This window comes from Lupinus angustifolius, chromosome LG19 (genome assembly GCF_001865875.1).
Source record: "Lupinus angustifolius cultivar Tanjil chromosome LG19, LupAngTanjil_v1.0, whole genome shotgun sequence".
Lineage (NCBI taxonomy): Eukaryota > Viridiplantae > Streptophyta > Magnoliopsida > Fabales > Fabaceae > Lupinus > Lupinus angustifolius.
In genome coordinates this window covers 14,073,562-14,094,325 of record NC_032027.1, presented here as the reverse complement: position 1 = coordinate 14,094,325, position 20,764 = coordinate 14,073,562, and the positions used below count along the sequence as shown (strand labels likewise).

General features: G+C 32.0%; 1 protein-coding gene across 1 annotated transcript; it reads right to left on the bottom strand.

Moving 5' to 3' along the window:
• On the bottom strand, positions 1,458 to 10,255 carry LOC109334547 (protein ROOT HAIR DEFECTIVE 3 homolog 2-like). Its single transcript, XM_019570376.1, has 22 exons — positions 10,047 to 10,255; positions 9,148 to 9,214; positions 8,886 to 8,988; positions 8,714 to 8,784; positions 8,226 to 8,289; positions 8,080 to 8,145; positions 7,941 to 7,988; positions 7,779 to 7,841; positions 7,645 to 7,701; positions 7,224 to 7,382; positions 7,082 to 7,150; positions 6,892 to 6,983; positions 6,379 to 6,457; positions 5,312 to 5,477; positions 4,159 to 4,283; positions 3,769 to 4,031; positions 3,067 to 3,163; positions 2,789 to 2,959; positions 2,593 to 2,697; positions 2,367 to 2,461; positions 2,157 to 2,253; positions 1,458 to 2,002 (listed from the first exon to the last, which is right to left on the bottom strand). Exons 1-22 carry the CDS (start codon positions 10,195 to 10,197, stop codon positions 1,715 to 1,717), a joined length of 2,496 nt encoding a protein of 831 aa, XP_019425921.1. The 5' UTR covers positions 10,198 to 10,255; the 3' UTR covers positions 1,458 to 1,714.

The window sequence follows — 20,764 nt, the reverse complement described above, 5'->3', positions numbered from 1 at the left end:
GCATCTCAACTTTCATAGCATCAGCAACTTCTCTAAGTTTCCTAAGTGGGGTCTCACACTGTTCCTTGAACTCCTTCACTATACTCATCGCTTTCTCCATCAAAATGTGGGAAATACTAAGCATTATACTCACTGAGTCACAAACTCACTTGGTCAAAGATTCGGTGAAACAATGAAAAGGTAACCAAGTTAGGAACTTTTTGAGAAAATGATGAAAGGGTCGTGGCGTATGTGCTTTTGTTTGGAGAGTATATGATTCTTGTTACTCACTTACATGGATCATAAATGTCAACGCCTGCTATGCTATGGAGAGAGCGTTCGGACCAGACTGTTTGGTTTGGTGGAGTAAAATTCGTTTGTTTGTTTGCTACAGATTGAGCTTATATATATATATATATAGCATTGTTAAGAATCTAATATAGCAAATTTAACATGGTACTTGAACCATCAAACATCATATTATGGATTACAGTAGATATATATTTTAGTTCCTTATATTTTTTTGAAACATGTTAAAATTTAGGTTAAATTAGTCTCTACTAAATATTATGAAACATGTTAAAAAAAACTAATTTGACCTACATTTGAAAATTTTCTAGTACCATTTTAGGTCTTTTATTTTTTTTAAAACTAAAGTGGTAAACTCAAAAAAATACTAGGAACTAAAATAAGTATTTATTACTTTTTTTTGTTTGTTGAGTTCTTCTTTTAAGTCCTAATAATCATGTACAAAATCTTCTTTTATGTTGTATAATGTTTGGCTCGTGTGTAAATCAGCTCAGAAATGGGGGTGTGACTATCCACTTCCGTTTGATTTAAATCTAAAGAGTTTAATGTCTGAATCGAACAAAAGATATCAAATCTATGTGATATTTGATATTTGTCATAATGAGCCTTTTGTGATGGAAATAGTGAAAGGCCCCTTTGAACATCTTGGATTCACTTGATTTTACTGTAAGATTAATGTTTGAGTTAAATATCTACTAACTTATAATATACATATTTATATATAGTCAATATATCATTCACTATTCATTTAAATTATTTTTTTTAATAGTCAACAATAATTAAGTATAAATGACGAATAATACAATAATAATATATAAAACTAAACTCATACATCGTTAGTACATACATCTTTTTCTCATAAACTTTTAACAAGTATCCCAAACAAGGCATTTGAGGGACTCTTAGATTGTGTTATCATGACACTCGCCGTTTACAAAAACTCCATTCTAAATTTCCTTTAATTACCACAACAAGGGACTCTCCACTACGCCCACAAGATGGGTCTTACCTTTACCCCAAAAAAACTAACATGATAGGTTTGTTAGCCTGTACAGAATTCATCTTAGAATTATCCATCTATATATGTTTCCAGACTATGGTAGACTTCTATATATATAATGCAGATTGACCTTGTATATCAATTTCATGTGTTCATAAAGTGGAGAGAGTAGATTATTAAACCATTTTAAGTTGCTAAAAATGATAATAAGTTTACAACATTATGGTTCAGTCACTATTGTAAGTAGCAGAACCCAAATAGGGGTCCTCCCCTTCATGCAGTCAATAATTTACACGTTAAAGGGTACAAAAATATTTATATAAGGGTCCAGCAACAAGTAATTCGAAACACTATTATCATGTAATACAAAACTGTTGTAACTCGTGCATACCCTCTTGTGATGCCAAAGGTCTCCAGAATAAGTTATCATGAAAAATTAGCTTCTGTAACGATTGTTCTTCTCTGAGACAAGTTTGTGGCTGAGGATTCATTATCACCACTAGTTGAGCCAACACTAGAAACAGAGGAATTGGTGGTGATTGAGCTTGATGCTAAATCAGATTTTTGCACTTGATTTCTGTATACCTGAGCAGCTGAATTATGTTGTTCAGTTCCTTCAGTTGTTGGATTGCCCTGAGCTTCTTCGGCGAGACGTTTAAGAAGGTTCATGACTGTGGGAAGAAACCTTGATGAAATGGATAGAAGTCCAGGCAGCTGCAAATAAACACAAAAAACAGATAGAGTTGGTCAACTTGGTAGATAAGATCCTTCATGTTTCAACCAGCCTTTCTCATGCTATACTTATCATTGCTACTTCTACAATTTACTTCCAACAAAGTAAGTAAAATAATAGACCGCTCATACTCACAGCGCCATGTCGAAACTCTCCAGCTATGTCCATTTGTACCCAAAGGGCCTTTCCAATTAGATAGGCAACAAACATAAACATCAGGTATAGAGGATTTCTGTTTCACATATGAAGTCAGCAAATGTCATTATTTAACTGAGGGAAATAGGTTCCAGTAAAAATAATAGTGATAATAAATAAACCCATTTCAAGAATTTAGAAAGTACTTACTTTAGAAGAAGCATAAATTCATTAAAACCAAGCACGAGCATTGCCACTATTGCCCATGGAGGAGGTAGCCAATTGTTACTCCGCTTGTAGGCCTCCTGAACCCACAACAACAAAAAAGGAAAAGGAAATAACACCTTTATTAGCATGCTGGAATTGGGAAGTGTCAACTGTTAAGGCAAATTCAATTAATAAAAGGATAAGCAGGAATATTATCTGATGATTTCACCTGAGCTGAAATAGCTTGGGTAACTGTATATTCAGTTTCTCCCTGGAATTGTCTCCACAAAGACTTGCACTGCACTGGAGTGATGAGTATATCTTTTGGGGAAACCTTCATTTTTTTAATAGAGATTTCAGATATAATTATTTTTACTACAACATTATAAAGGGAACTACAATTATGAATTATCACTATATACTACCTCCTCCCACGTGCTTGAAGCCAGTGGATCCACAGAAGCTTCTTTAATTGCATATTGTGAAGATGTTGCAGCAACATTTCTATCTAGAAGTGCTGAACGAAGTACACTTTCAATACGATCTGGCTTCTCCTCCAAGCGTATAGCACTCATATCCGATAGAAGCTTAAGCGACTGATACATGGCAAGATGTTTTATGTGTTAAAACAAAGCATAATTTCCGATATAATTTCAAGTATAAGCAAGCTGAAAAATTATGATTGAAGTTGCTAATCAATTACCGCAGAGCGGGCATCCTTTGTAATAGCTCTGATATCTTCTTTCCCTGTCCAAACCCTAGGCAGCGAATCATTGTCATGATTGAACACTGTAGAGAACCTGGAAATTTTAGAAAAGTCAGTAAAGCACCAAATTAACCCCAAAAATGAATGACAGGTACCTAGAATAGCGGACTTTCTTTCATCACAACAGAAAAGTACAAATACAGTAAAGGGCACCCTCCAACAAAATAATGGACACAAATAACAACCACACCTTCTACACGGATCAATCAATGCCAGTGGGCTTTATCAAAAAGTAAAATTTCAGTAAAACCAATTCAAAGCAAGTTTTTTTATGTTTTCTCTTATTTTTCTTATGTCTTTCTCTGCCCCTTTTAATAAGATAAATGCAAAATCTGTCTATCAACATGTATAACACAGAAACAATCAGCAGGCAACATTAGCATAGCATAGTAAAATGCCAAAACATCTCAGACCCATGACAGTAACATACAAAAACTTCTGCTTAAAAATTCTGCATTCTACTCCAATTGGATATTAATGAATAAAAAATAGAACAGCATCATGACTTGTTTCTGTCCTCTCCACTCTCAAGTTCCAAATGTCAATAACAAATCAATTCTTATAGCACATTTAACAATGCAAACCCAAGATTCACCATATATACCAAATAAATATGAGCTATCTTTAAAGTATCCTTACTTATCTTTCATGAGAATCAGAATTTTCCCAGCTTCTTCTCTTGCTTTATTCTCCACAACTTTTCTTGCATAGTCCCTTAAGCTTTGCTGCATCCTTTCAACTGTTTCTTCATCCAGCTCAAAACCAGCAATGGATGTTAGAAATTCTGATACAGCAGCTTCAGTCTCACGTGTAAGAAGTTTTCTTATCGAAGGCCATGTGTCCTTTCCACCTGCTTCAAACAGAGACTCCACGGGCTCAGTCAACGCCTTGGCCAGTTGTTTCTGCAAAAGATACTTCTATTTTAGTAGTTGACACTTGACAAATATATTGCAAAGATCAATTGAATAGCAATCAGCTAAACTCAACCAATTAAGCTCTGCTGTAGTCACAACACTGCAACAGTATTACCTCAAAGTTAGTTGTTATCCCTGCTAATTTTTCATTGCGTACAAATAAAGCATGTAAATCAATATCACGATGAAGTTTGTCTCGCACTTTTGAAGCACCCCAATTAGTCTGTTTTACAGCAGCATCTGGAAAAGCAAATAATATTAAATAACCACTAAATAGGACTAAGCATATGTAAAATAAAGGTTGTGTAATGACTGAGAACAAAGAGTGAATCAATTACAAGTAAATCCAGACAAGATAGAATATATGACTCTAGAGTAAACAAATAGAAATATAATTTGATGGATGGACCAGTAAGATGCATCTGAGGAAGTAGACTGAGCAGAAGTCAACCTGTAAGCAACATTCTTCCTTGCCTTCTATTTATGTGAATAAATATACAAACGCCCATAAAAAATTAGATAAAGCCAAACTATCTAGATCTATGAAAACGAGAATAAAAAATATCATGGGCATTCTTCTTCAAGATTAAATAAATATATCTATAATCCTCTGTAATGAATCTAAAAGTCAAAATTCAAATATTATCTTGATTTTTTTGGTCTGATGCACATATTAAATACTCCATAAATCAACAGCATCATAGTCATATGCATCCTGGTAAGCACTTATTTCTTCTTATAACTCACTGCACTACGAGTCTAAGTCAAATTTAAAATAACCTCGTGATAATTTGGGTGAGACCAGCCATACTCAATGAACTCACCATTTATAGAATAAATCAACAGTATTATAGTAATAGACATTCTCAGAAAAAACTCTTCAATTTTCCCCTAATCTTCATATGCAATTGCCTTTAAATTCATTAGAATTTAGAACTATGGATTAAAACTAAGATTGTGTATATTAATTAGGTACTGCTTAATTCCTTCACAAACAAAATAACTTGGGAATTGGGAATTCACACTGTAAACCTTGGTGGAACTGAATCTCAATCCTACAAATAGTAGTGATTATCGCCATTTCTAATCACTTTAAATATCCACATCCAATATAAGTCTGGAGCGGAAAATGTACAAGTTAAAACGACAGGCAGGATGACCAAAAGACAAATAATTTAAATCCAAAAGGCTATCAACTAGTTCTAAAATGTGCATATAAAGTTATAGGTGACAATGTATATGCTATGAAGAAGAATCTTATCTATTACCAGAAGATCCTTTGTCAAACTCGAGCAAAACAGATTTTGTCCATATATGAACAGCCGAAGCGAACCCTTCTCCATTGTTTAGTGATTGCTCCAGCTTAGCTTTAAAATCTTCAAGAGCTCTAGAGCGTAGATGCCCCAGCATGATTGTATAAGCAGGATACACAAACTGAAAAGTCAACCCCAAAAAATAAAAGAAATTTAGAAAAAACTTTTGTGTGTAAATATACATATGTGCACGTGCAGACTACAGAACCCCTAACCAAAAATATTTAGTGAAGTGCTTAGTGGTTTTCTGTTATTTTTTCTTATCAATAAGCAAGTGCAATTGAACCAAAAAATAGAGGAGTTCAAGGATGGACCAATGGTTGAACCAGTTTAAAAAATTTAAAAGATATTATATACAATAATAGGTAAACATATAAATAAAATTTGAAAATTTAATTAATTAATACAAAAAACCAACTATCATTCTTACAAAATCCTGAAAATAGTCTTTCGGCTTGCGAAGGTAGGGTTGCATACATCTATCCTCGCTAGACCTTTCAAGAAGACGTCATGTGGATCCAGATGTTATTTTGAGAATAATTTCTACAGCTTTCAGGTGTATTTACTTTCGCTTTAACGTGTATACTGTTCATTCCATTTATTAAAAAACTTTGTTGTACAGAGTGGAAAGCTTTGTTACAGTTCAAAGCCTCTTTGGCTGTCTTCTATGTAGTGTTTTTGGAGGATGACTCATTCTGCTCCCAACCCCAAGTTGCACTACTCCTTTATCCCCCCATAAAATATCCTTTTATTAAAAAAAAAATCTTTCACTTAACTCAAGGTTTTCCGAGGCTTAAATTATTATTTATTTTTTTATAAAAGAGACACAAGTTTGTTTCAATAGCCCATGGTTACTTTATCAAAGTTCAGCCCAAATGAATTAAAAAAAGGTGATCTGGTACATGAGGCTCCCACCTAATGGGGTCTCGGGAGGGAAGATGTATGCAGCCTTACCCTCTCAGCCCAAATGGATGAAAACTAAATTTAGAAATAAAGCCATATAAGGTAGCAGGCAGCCTTACATCCAATGCCATTGACTCCAATTGCTTTCGTTTCGCATTTCTCACAGCTTCATCAAAGAAGATAGCCTCGTGATCATATCTGTTGAAAGCACATATTAACAGCATATCAAAAAGAAAGTTTAAACTTCACAAGATTAAATAATCCAAACAATGATACAGAAACTAATCATATTAAGCTACCAACTAGTTTTATCCTATATCTTCTGAAACAATCACAAAGAACCAACCAATATTAATTTTATTCTGTTTTCGACAACCTTATTTAATGGCAACTCTGAATAGGGCAAAGAAATAAAGTTAGCAAAGCAGTGTAGACCTCCACAAACTATCCAAAAATAAAAATGCATCCCAATTTAATTCAAAAAATGATTACAATTCTACAATGACTCACATTTACATACACATGAGTTAATAAGAGGTAGGAAAAAGTTAATTGTTAACTCGGAAATTAAAAAGCAAAAGAACATAAGGTTATCTTAATATTGAAGTCCAGCACCAGCATCTGGAACTTACTGTGAAAGGTAGATATCAATGATGGAGCTCAACTTTTCCCCAAAACCTCGTACTGGTCCTAATTGAACAGCATCCTCCAATTCCAACCAACCCTAAGCCAAATATAATCGTGTGATGACTGATTTTATAAACAACTGGTGAAAGATATAAAGTATTACAGAAGAGGAGATCAGGAGATATGGATGAGCACCTCATCAGAGTGTAACTGACCAAGTTTTTCATTGGCAATCTCTTCACAACGCACAGTTGCAACCATTACCTGTTAAATAAAATGGAAAAATGATAAGGAAACCAAACCAAAGTTGAACAACAAAAATAAGATAGTAGGAAACCTTATGAGCCGGAAGATCAAGATCCTTGTTCTCCCGTATGACTTTCCATATTTGCTGTGCACTAATAGAAAAAGCAGAAGCAGGCACAACGCCACGCCGATCACCAGCAAGACCTCCAGGTGCTATAGAATGGAAGAAACGCTGCCGTAATTGAGCAACCTGTTCGAGAAAGTGGACCACCGTGATCTATAATTCTATACATAGCCCACATAGGGAAAGAACCCAAAAATGGAAATGGTTGAACATAGAATTTCCAAAATTTCATTATTTGCATTAATATATTTATAGTCAGAAAATTATCAACCAGAAGAACACTTGACCAGGTCTGAAAGCAAAAGAAACTATAAAATACTCAAGAATAAGGAAAAAGCAGGCCTAAACAAACTCCTAAAGGAGGTGTAATATCTCATGGAAAGGGTACCTCCTCTTTGAACTTTTCCTCCTTCTCCTCGTAGTTTGACAAAGCAGTAACCTCCACCTTCATTTGAAGAATCATTTGTCATATGCCACAATATATACATAAACAGAGCCATGTGGAAAGAAGATAGATCTTACATTAAAAAAATCACTAAGAGGAGTATGTTTATGAGCTTCTGGTTTTGGAACTGCATCCCAAATCTGGAAGAAAAAAATCATATCATGATTAAAAGTGCTAATGAAGAAAAAGAAGAAAAAATTAAATAACAAAAAAAATTATAGATTAGATGGAAATAACACCTTTTGAATATCTTCTCTTAGAATAGGATCCAAGTTTTCAAGAGGGGTCTGCATATACAGCCAGAAAACAATGTAAGACATTGAATAGAAGTATAGAACAGCAGTGCGCATTATAAAGAAAGGTCCAAGTGTTGTAGACCTTTGTTTTATCACGAATAACAAAAACTAATGTTGTCTTGCGGGGACTGAATAAGCGCATCATGACCTACAAATAAAAGAAAAACCAAAGTGTGAAAACTCAAATATTGATTAACAACCAGAGGCAAATTCAAGGCAGCAAACTACCTGAAAAACTGTTTTTAAAAGAGGCTTATTGGCTGCTTGTTCTCGACCAATGTCATGACACCACCTGTGAATAGATGAAATCTTCAATATTCATAAAAAATGAATTAAGTTTTTATAAGTCTACTGTTGACATTCCACAGTATCATTATGAAATATACTTGCATTACATTGTGCCCTACCCTATACTCACACCAACATACAATGCCATTGATAAGCTTCAGGTAGATAAGTTATAAGCAAGATTATTATAAAACTTAAGTTAGTAGAACAAACATGCAATAAGTATACAGTATACACCATGTTAGCTAAAAGACTTACATACCACCTAGACATCCATTAAGCAATGTAGTTTCTAAGGACTCCACAACAAAGATTTGGTGTGAAAAGTTTTGCTAAAAAAATAAATAAATAACTACCATAATGCCCAACTCCAAGGAACATACCAGAATCTAATCCATTCAATAAATTATAAAGCAATATAAACTTACATGTTTATCATAACAATATCTGATACTGCCAGAGCAAAAAGCGCACTCTGCTTCTCAAAAGCAGTATCATCCTGGGAGTTATATTTAAAAAAGAAAACAAGACAAAAGTGAGGCCTGATGCACATGCAACAAAGAAGGAAATGAAAAATACTCAAAATACAGAATTTATCACCTCGCCCCTCTCTCTTCCATCAGTGCCCTCTAAATCCATGGCAATTGTAGCCGGCTCTATCCCTACACAATTGGCTATCCAAATGCCCTTGGTCGTTTGAGATCTGCAACAATATGATATTCAATAACCTGTCTATCATAAACTAAGACATAATAGGCTGAATGAATGATAAAGACACCCAGTTTTCATCCTTTCTTTCTCTCTTTCCTTATTATTATTTTCTATGCCCACAATAATAGCTCAATAACTTCAAAATCCTAACCTTCCCCTGAAAGCATCCATCTCCCTGAAAGTTGTGTGGAAAAGATGATTCATTAAAGTGCTCTTCCCTGCATAAATGATGAAAAAACATAAGATCAGACCACACAAGCCAATTAGAGAGAAAATAAAGCAACAGAAATTGCACCTGTTTGATACACCGAAAAACCAAAATGCATGACAGTATCTCCAATTAGAATCAAAGAATAATAATTATTTTTTAAGCTGTCTCAATTGCAGATTTGTAGAACCGAAACTAAAATGTATATTACACGAAGATTGTCACTTGCATCACAAGTCACCTCAACAAAATTTGAACTGCTCCTAAAGATCTTCCAAAAACTTAAATTTTGAACTTTCTTCAGTGAAACCCTTAACTAGAACACTATTTCACAAAATCCCCTAAATCCAACCAGAAATCGCTAAAAAACACCTTTCTCATCCTATTAAGATCACAAGCTAAATGATCAACATTCTAAAAACCTGTATAGAACACAGTACAAGTATAAATCAACTTGTACCTGAAACAGATTACGTTAGCTTATAGATTTAACAAAGAGTGAAATAATTTGAATTTCTATAAAATAAATTAGACAAATAGGAGCTCATAAAAAGCTAGTAAACTAATCCAGCAGCAATCGCAATTTTGATCACATCGACCACATCATTTTTTGTAATTGAGGCAAAGTAAAAACAGTTAAATGATTTTTTGTGGTATTCCGTAAATAACCCCTTTCAGATGTGTGATTGTCTTGTCACTTCCAGAAATCGAAACCTTAACCTTTCGGTCCGGACCGTACACTACAGGATCAACGCCTTATTGATTAAACAGCTAAGTAATTTGGAGAAGTTGAAAAGTGTGGAGTAGGGTTTAGAGTGGAATCGAATGAAGTAGTTACTTACCACTACTTTGAGGACCCATGATTGCAACAACAGCATATGAAATACCGCAACTAGAGAGATTAACTGATTTAATGAAATTGTCGAGGCCGGTGGCGTTGAAGACGCCGTCGCCGTCGATGAGTTGGGTGGCGCAAGATGAAGGATTAAGCATGATGATGATAACTTTGAATTGAAATGAGAATGAGAATGAAAGAAAAGGTTATTAGATCTTTGATTTATGTTGAAAACAATTTGACGACAGTGTTGAACTCTAAGCATGTGTTTCGCACGTGACACTCGCATTCTACGATGTTAATATTCGAATCCCAATCAACACTTATTCTTTTCACCGCCAACTTTACGGTGATCTCATAAGATATTATTATTTATTAATATATATATTTAATAATAACACGATCCTCCCACTAGATGACAAAATTTATCCAAGTCTATTATTTAAACTAATGAATTTAGATAAATGTAATTTAATGAATATTTTTATAATTATTGGATTTAAATTTGAAGCATAATACCATATTGTTAATGTTAATATTTATATAAAGTGATCATTCATTTATATTATTTTTTGTTAAGAATCAATAATAATTAAAAATAAATAATAAAGGATAATCTGATAATATATAAACCTCTCATGTTGTAATTGCATACTTTTTTCTCTTAATATATTATTATATTGGATAGAAATGGTAAATATTTATTTCCATTTCAAAATATTTTAATCTATCTAAAAGATATAAGTAAAATTAGAGCAATGGAAACATGGCAGAAGACAAATTAAAAATACTAAAAAATGTGTTTTTTCGAAAAGTGATTTTTGGAAGAAATAACTTTATGGGAAAGTGATATTATGGATAAATATGAGTTTTTTAAAGAATTAATGATTTTTATATAAATTGATGAATATTTTCTCATATATCATTATCTTAATTTAAATTTATCTAATTCATTCATTTCTCACACACTCCATGTATTGAAGTGATAGATACGTAAGAGATGAGTGTACATTGTCTTTACTCTAACAAGTAAAGAGGAGGCTTTCAGAATTTGAATTCATTTTACTATGCTAAACCTATGTTATTTAGAGTAAATTGCATTCTCACTCATTGCCTTATTGTGAAATCACCCCTCTTTTTCTATAATTAAATTATGTATTAATATAAAGTTTTTTTACACTGTTAGCACATTATTTATTATTGATTTGTATTATTTTTGTTTGAGAGTCAATGGTGGTTAATAAATCAATAGTGAATGATTTATTGACAGTGTAAAAAACACAATATATACATATTAAATCCTAATTAAATACGAGTGGAGATTCACTTACTCCTCATCATAACCATCAATTCTATGAACATCTAATGATTTAAATCTACTCACTAATTCAAATCATTGGATTTCCTTATAATTAATGGATAAGATGGAAAGTAAGTTTAGAAAACTTACTATTGGAGTAAGTGAATCCCTCAAAAAATATAATATATTGTAGAAACAAGTCTAAATAATAGATAAGTTAACATCTCTTTATTATTTTTGGTTCGTTAGAATATCGCATAAGAATAATTTTTAACAATATCTCCTTAGACCTGTTGATGCATTTTGCAACCAACTAAAAATAATGAATAAACATTAATTCTTATATTATTTGGATTTGTCTGCACAATGTATCATATTGTGTTAAATATAATATTTATGCATTGTCGATGTGAGAATTTACACAAAGTTAATGCATCATACACAATTGATTTGTTTTATTTTTTTAATTGTCAACCATGATTAAATATGAATAGTGAATGATGCAATTACAGTGTATAAAACTCTTATAGTGTTCATAGATACATTTTCATCCCTATTTTGTCTAACTTAATTACGTTTATCAGACATTTTGTTTAAAAGATCATGTTTATTCCTCATGCAATAGATAGTTAGTGTGAAGTATGTATATAAATATATGGGTGGTTTATATAGGTATAAAAAAGATGGTTGATTTGTATAATTTCACTAAAATTCAGAGAGTCTTAGTGTAATTTACTTTTATTAATACAAATAATTTACTTTTATTAATACAAATATTTAATATTATTAATGTTTACTATGAATATTAAAAAAAATTATATGTTGCTGAATAGATTTAGAGTTTTTATATTTCTATTATTATTTCTTGGATTAAACTTTAATTAATTACCTAAGGATATAATTAACTATATTCTTCAATTAATATCTACTGGCGTCCCACATTCTTATTTTTTTTTTATTAAATATATAATTTTTATATATTTTATTTTAGATAATTATATCATATTTTTTAATTGAATGTACGTAATATTATAATTTTTGTATAAAAAAATATGAAACTGAACAAATAAATATTGAAGTTGTTCGGGTAGTTTAATAAATTGTATTATATCAATTTTCGGAATTTGAAATTACATTAAATGGATAAACCTTCATATTTTAATAATAAAGTCCTAATTTGTTTGTTCATTATATTATTAACTATTTTGTATTTTTTTGGGTACAATAACTATTTATGTATTTTATTTGGAGTTTGATATTTTTGGTATATACTTCCATTAATTCTTTTTAGAGTAGATTATATTGACATAAAATGAATTTTAGTGAACTTATACAAACTATCCATAATTATATATATACATAGATTACACTAATTACCCCTTTATGAGAGATGAGTATAATTTCGTAAACAAAAAATTGTGACGAGTATAATTAAGTTAAACAAAACATTATAAATTATGAAGACAAATCCAAATAATATAAGAGACTATCTATTAGCATTTGCAAAAATGTAATGATACACAAATTACTCATCAATGATGTTCTCAAGCTGATAATAGTATGAAATTCGTGTTCTTATAAGTAATAAAACATAAATTGAATTATTATCACCTAACTTAGTTTTATTTGACATATATAAATATCGAAGTTAAAAAATGTGTTGACAATAAAAATAAAGAAATGGAATAATAACTCCTAGCACACTAGTGAAAAGAAAGACCGTAAGTTGAATAACATACATAGACTTAGAAAGAAAACGTAAGTTGAATAACATGGGAATGGGTAATTGAAAATGTTCCCTAATATTTTTACTCTCAATTCTAGCCATCAATTCTATGGATATTTAATAGTTTAGATATACTAGTTAATTCAAACTATTTAAATTTCCTAGAATTGATGACTAAAATAAGAAATAAATTTAAAAAATATATTCTTAGAGTAAGTGAATTCCAAAAATTATCTCTCTCAAAAGAGTTTACATGTGGATTTGGATTGATAATTTAACCACTATCTAAAGAATCAATTGGAGTTGCATTAGATGTAAATTCTTCTTTTCTAGAAGATGCTATAGAAAATGAAGGCCATATAATACTAGAAAGATCTTCAATAATATTTTATTCTAAAAAAAGAATTCAGAGTATAAAAATTTGGGTGCGTCTAAGCTGCAAACTAAGGGTTAGTTCGCTTCCATGTGAACTCCTTTTTTACCTGTTGGATAAAAATCATTTGAATTTGTGTCGTTTAAATGGTGACCTAGAAATTGTTACTTAGAGAAATCGGGTTCGTGGAATACGACTTCCACCTTCACAGAAGTCGGTTTAGCATGATTTAACTTCTGAACATGGTGGAGTCTTCCCTAGAGAAGACGACTTTTGAGAAGGGGTAAGTGTAGTTGGTCCAAACCGCCTTCTGTACGTGGTGAATGGGATGGGCTGAATGAAAAAAATTGTTTGTTGGGCCTAAATTTGTTTATTTGTTGGTGGCATTTAAGATTTAAAAATTTACTAATATTAATTTAATTGATTTAATGGAAATGTTTTTTAATGAGTTAAGGTTTTTTTTTTGTGGAATATAAAAATAGTTGTAATTGCAGGTTTATAATAAAAATTAAATTCATTTCTAATTAAATTAAAATAATAAATTTATCAATTTCCTAAATGTCCTCCTGTTTCACACCTACGTGGTTGTCTATGACGTCGTGACCTTACTGGATCTTCATTTGTAATCTGGTCTTCAACTGTAGTTTGATGTTCAATTGTATTTGTCTCTATAGTAGGGAAAATATTATCATCAATAATGAAAGAACTTGGTCCAGCACCATCATCTTGATGGTAGGTAAACCTCATATCATTGAAAATATTTGCTGATCGTGGTGTACTCAATAAGTTATTCATGAAATCACTATCTTCTGCAGAGAAAGAGTAACGATGAGGCAAGATATCATCAATGCATTGGTGGTGTGATGTTTCATATTGAAAAGACATTCTTCCAGGTTGAATGTTATAAGAGTTGGACATTGACGGTTGATACATTGGATGTTGAGACATAAATTGTTGTCACAAGGTTAGTACAATGGATTTTTTAGTGTAGGAGCTGTAGGGGTGTAGTGGTGTGGTTGACTTTGTTGATAATTTATTTGACATGGGTCTCGAAGTAATAATTCAGAAGACAAGAAAGGTCTAGAATTCGTTAGGTACCAATTCATATATTGTTGTGTGTGGTACAGAAATTGGATTGCAGGTCCTTGCAAGAGTTGATCATTGCGATGACTCCATTGATAAATCCACTATGCATGCTTGACATCCCAATTTGTGTCTTGATTTCCACGTTTGTCGATTCTGTGCAGTGCATCAATATTCTGTGGTGGTAGTGGAATTTCTTGAACCAAGCCAAACTATAGTCTGACTTAATTTGTTTCATGTCATTCGACGGTTGAGAAACAAACTAAAGTTGTGCATGCAGTCTAGACCTTCTTATCTTTTTGTACATGGCGTGGGAGATTGTTGCTATAAGCATGATATGTGAGCCATTTAAACTACAAAAAATGAATTAAGCATATTGTTATGAAATAAAAATATTGTGTCAACTTGTAATGGTAAGAGTTTAATATATGTTACTTCGTTAATGTCCATTTGATCTATACGTGACCTAAATCCTGTCAAATCCCCATGTGGAACTCCTGTAAAGCTACAATTTCCGATACCACACCTATTTAAAATTTATAATAATTATTAGGGAAAAAAGAAATATAGTACTTATAAATAAAATTTGTTGTTTAGGTAGAAATATATATTACCTCGCAACAAATGGATAAGATGGCATAACATTTATCGTGGGTCCAATGAAAGGTAAGTAATATCACGCCCAAGATTGTAAAAGTTGCAAGCAGCCGCCCATGGACCTCGCATTTGGTTTTGTTGCCTTACACAACTCTTTATACAAATTAGCCAAACAAGCTGAACCTCAACTATATCGGCTAACTCTTGATAGGTCCTGAAGTAAAGGTAAGGTCCTAAAGTAAAGGTAAGTACATTTAATGTACTCAACTATTGGATTTATCGGGTATCAACTCTCCCCCAATAATCCAGAGGATACATGCCCTACAATATTGTTCTAATTGCAGTTGTGTAGGTGTAGATGGGAGGTTGCTAAAGTTTTGAATTATCCAAGTTAATTTTAATTCACACTTTCATATGTCTATTCCTTCAATTAGAACCTTTCCCAAAAAGTTCATACATAGTTCATTCTAATCAAAAAAAGTTGGTCCCACTATCGGGAGGCCATTAACAGGAACTCCTAGTTGGTGAAACACCTTCTAAAGTAATGGTGCATTCACCACATCGAAGATTAAATGTGTGTGTCTCATGCCTCCATTTTTCAACCAGAACCGTAACTAAAGATGGATCTATGTTACAAGATCAAGATATTTGTGAAAAACCAGTAAATTTTAATAGATCTTCTAGTAGTGGTTGTTCTCCAATGATGATATTGACCTGTCTTAATGTCATCTGATCTCTAGTAGAGTCATGTATATGAAATAAAATTTATTAGAAAATATGTCAATAAGTATATATTTATTATAGTAATGTTATATATGATTATACATATAATTATAAAATGATGAGGGTAGGACTTGAACCCATGTCCTATGTCATGTATGTTTATTGTAATAACCAAATGGGTCAAACTAATTTTCATTAAAAAAATTGTTTACATTAATAACAGTACTTAACGAAATAAACTAAAAGAAAATGAAGTAAAATTATGATTTTATTTATAAAGTATTGAATAATTGTAGAAAAATGAAGTGAAGGACATCATCAATTTTATTAATTGGAATGGTTAAAAGGATATGTTGTATAGTTAACGAAATAAAGTAAAAACCTTACAAGTAAATGATTAAATTTTAAAAAAATGTTGGTCTAACCGAATAGTTAATGTAACATGTTAGTGTAAGAGAATAAACTAACTGAATAATTAATCACAGATGATCTGTGTTAGTTTTGTTACCTTAGCAACTGAGATATTTTAGTTAAGAGTATGATATGGTCGATGTATAAAGTAGGATGTAATTGTTGATGGAGATATTTTGGTAAAATGGTGTTGTTAAGGAGCCACACATATATTTCCTGTGTCTCATTGGACAGAACGGCTGCAACAAATATTGTTGTTTGTTTGTGATGATTTACACCAGAAAATACAACGACTGGAAATTTATATTTGTTTCGACCGTAAGTTGCATCAAATGCAAGAACATCTCCGAAAATTGAGTTGTAAAAAATGCTACATCCATCCGCCCATAAAATTGTTGCAACTTACCTTCTTCATCTAATGTATGTCTCCAATACATTGTACAATCTGATTTTGATAGGTCCTTCAAGTATTGTAAGGCGGCTTCTGTGTCGCTATTTCTAATCCTTCTTTGCTTTTGGATTTGATTGTACATGTCTTTCTTTGAAAACCCAATGTAATGATTACCGCCACTTTGACCAGCAAATGACGCAAATATTTTTTCCCGTTCCAATGCCCAACTCTCTCATGGTGTTCATATGCGCGACATTTGTCTCGGTCATTCTTCAGTTAGAGGCTATCATCCCACCATAATGTTCACCAACGAGTTCATGACTATGTTCATCGGAAAAGTAATTAACATATCAACCTCCTTTTTCCTTATCAATGTGGATATTCATTCTTGCTAAACAACCGTATCTTGTGTCTTTTCTGGGCGCCCTCTTCCGAACCACATCATCTTTTTTTTCTCTAAATCCTTCTCTATCACGAAAAAATGACTGCCACAAAATTTCACCATCTTTATCCCAACGTGTGTGATATTGTCGGATACCAAATCCTTTCTTCATATCATACATCTTATAAAATTCACATGCAATATCATTATTCAAAAACATTAACTTCTTCATTTCATCTTCGTTTAACAATCCAAAATCAATTTCATCAAAATCTAAATCATCTGTTTCATTATTATTTTTAGTATCACTATCAACAAATTCTTCTACAACCTAAAATCATAAAAATATATTAATCACAAGACAAATATAAATAAATCAACACAAAATAAAATATTTTCTCAATAATAATACCTCATCAGAATAACTTTCATTGTTGTTGTTAATTTCTTCTTCCATCTATAAATATAAACAAAAAACAAATACGAAATCAATAAAATTATCATAAAAAACACTTAACAATTCAATAAACAGAGACAAAACTTAATTTTCGTTAACCATCATATCTCCTAAAAAAACAATAAAGAACTAAAAACTAACCTTAATAATGCACTTCCACCAATTCTAAATACACAGTGACAATGTAACACTATGAAGCAGTTCTTCAACCAAGAAAAAAGCTAATCTTCTATGGTTGAGAAGTGTTTGATGAGTGATATTAAATATATCTACACTGAAGTCAGTTTGGCTGAAACCAACTACGCCCAACACGACTTCTGAAAGGATGTTGTTTTCGTGGAGGACGACTACATGAAGTCTCATCACTCCAAACCGACTTTTGTTAAGAAGTCGTCTTCATCTGCACCAATGTTGTATTGCCCAAAAGTTACACTGAAGCAACCCGACTTCTCCATTGATATCTATTTCTCCATTGATATCTATTTCTCCAATACGACTTCCAAACGACCTGTAATAAGTAACCAGTACCCAAAAATTTTCATCCAACGACTATGGACTAGTTCGTTTCCATGCGAACTACTAAAAGGTTCGCATTTTAGTTGGCACCTAAAAATTTACCCATGTCCCTTTGTGTTCTAACTAAAATTAAAATATAGAATCTCATACACATTTTATATCATTGCCCAATGGGTTAAAAAGTTGGTCTATCTTGAATTGTCAAAATTGATCATTTGTTATGTGTTAAAGCAATGATCTAGTTTGCTATGATGAATCATAACTTTTCATTTGATTCGCGATAAGGTTAATGAATATATTTTTGATATATAAGGTTTGACAAAAGTTAATAAAAAATGTAGTATCTAGTCGATAATATAGATGTAAAGCATGATGGAATCTATGATGAGGATGAAGGCGAGAGAAGAACAAAGAATAGAAGAAGGATCTTGGATATGAAAATGAAAAATCGTGTATATTGAATGATAGGTGAAACTTATGAATCTTGATTATACAAGTTGTTTTTTGCTTATCTAAATACAATAATATATTGTTTATATAAAGCTAAAAGAGGAACGCATAACAGAAAAAACTGTTTTAACTAGATTAACTAATTTTTTCATCAGTCTTCATTTCTTCTTCTTTTCTTTTCTGTTTTCTGGGCTGAGTTTGCTGTTTGGACCTATGGTTTTAGTGTCCAACAATAGATAGAAAGGTTTTGAAGTGATTCTTAGATTTCTTGGATCATTTCCAATGGTTGCTAATCTTTAGCTAAAACCCTTGTATGGGAAACGATGATAATGATGGTTGAATTAATAAAATATAGCTAAAGGGATTGAGTTAACAAATTATATGAGAAAAAGTTTTATCTCAACAAAAAAAGATTACTTTTAGAAAAATGAAATTGTTCCTCGACATATCACAAGACTAAAAGTAATCAATTTTTGTCAAGGGACAATTTTATTTACTTAAGAAAGTAGCTAGAGCACATTTTGATAAGAAATGACCCATGTACAATGATTTTTTTCAACTTCATAATAGTGTGTGGGAGAAAAAGAAAGGGTTTCAGCTTTTCTGACAATTATGGAGCTGATTAAACTAAGTTCCTAGTTATGGTTTTCTATTGTAGTAGGAAATACGAATGTAAATTTTGCTTCTTGGTGTGTATTGTATAGATTCATATTCTTGTATTGTAAACTATTGATTGGTGTGTGGGTTAGCACCCCTTGTATTTTCTTAATGCAAGTTTTATCCTTTGAGCAAAAAACAAAAGATAATACTAGACCTATTATAACGATGCATGCACGATTTTTTTCTTCAATGTGATGAAGTCACTTTGCTAATTCTTTTATTGGCTTTTTGCACATGCAATTGTTGTAAGTTGCCCATAAGAAGTCTTTTGCAATATAAATTCAAAATTAATTTTCTTTCATTTTTCACATTTGTCTAATTTAGTTGCATAGAATGACTTTTTTTTGTATAAGAAAGATATTCATATTTATGGATTAGGAATTAATACTTTTTAAGGTATGTGACTACATATTCTAATAAGTGTCGCACTCCGGAATTAAAAATTTGACATTTTAGTATATATAGGGATCTGATGGGGCACCACTACACTAATGCATTATTTTTTTTGTTTAACCAAATAGTATCACCTCAGCCTATGAATAATAGCTAATATCTTTCAAGGTGCGTGTCTATCCATCGCAACAAATGTCGCTCATAGGAATTGAACTTTGACATTTTGATTTATCTAAAAATCTAATAAGACTTTACACCACTAAACTAATACATTGTTTATATATGTTGGGAATGTTTGAAATATATTATTATATGAAGTCTTATATTGCCTAGTATTAGAATATAGTAGAGTATCAATGTTATATATTGAACTCAAGTCCCTTGTTGTACTGTGCATCAGATATAAGCACCAAATAGAAACACACCATGAGCACTTGGGCCCATGGGTGTGCTAGAGTTTGTAATCTTTATTCTCTAATAATATCTTGGTAGTCGCTCAGCCCTCCCATGGACGTAGGCACAATTGGTCAAACCTTGTTACCAAATTCTCTTGTTTCTTCTCTTTTATTTATTCTATGCACTTTATTTGATTGATTATAGCCAACGCTGCATAATGATCATTTCCGCTGTACCAACAATTGGTATAAGAGCCAATTGATAGATGACTCTTAACCTAGACAACAGATAATGGCTAAAGAAAGTGAAGGCGTGATGGCTAGACAAAGTGCGTTAAAGCTACCGCGCAAGGATAAAGTAGATGAACTGAAGGACAAGAAAACATGATAGAACTGTGGTGAGAGCGATGTATGTGTTGATCCAGAATCCCAGAAGTTCATGTACTATATTAGGATAAAGGTGGAGATAAGGACTCATGTGTTGAGTTTGGCCTTGAGACATGTGCTGACAATATCTCTCTAGATGTTGAGAGAATGATCTCATTTGAGATGACAACTGGAATATTCTAATGGTCTGTCTAAGATGTCAAAGTGAAGGATATTAATTGTTAGTAGATCCACAAAAGCACAGGGGCGATGACTGACTTTGATGTAGAGTGTAACATGAGCATTGACTTTGATGCAAGTTGTAACACGAGCATTGGTAAAGATGCAAGGTGTGACATGGGCATTGACTTGGATGGATGTGACACATGCATTAATTAGCATTGACGCAAGGTGTGTGTTGTGGATATACTCTTTATGGTGGAGTATGATAGTTCTTTTGAACTATAATTTTCGGAGTAGACAATGATGGTAGTGGTTGATG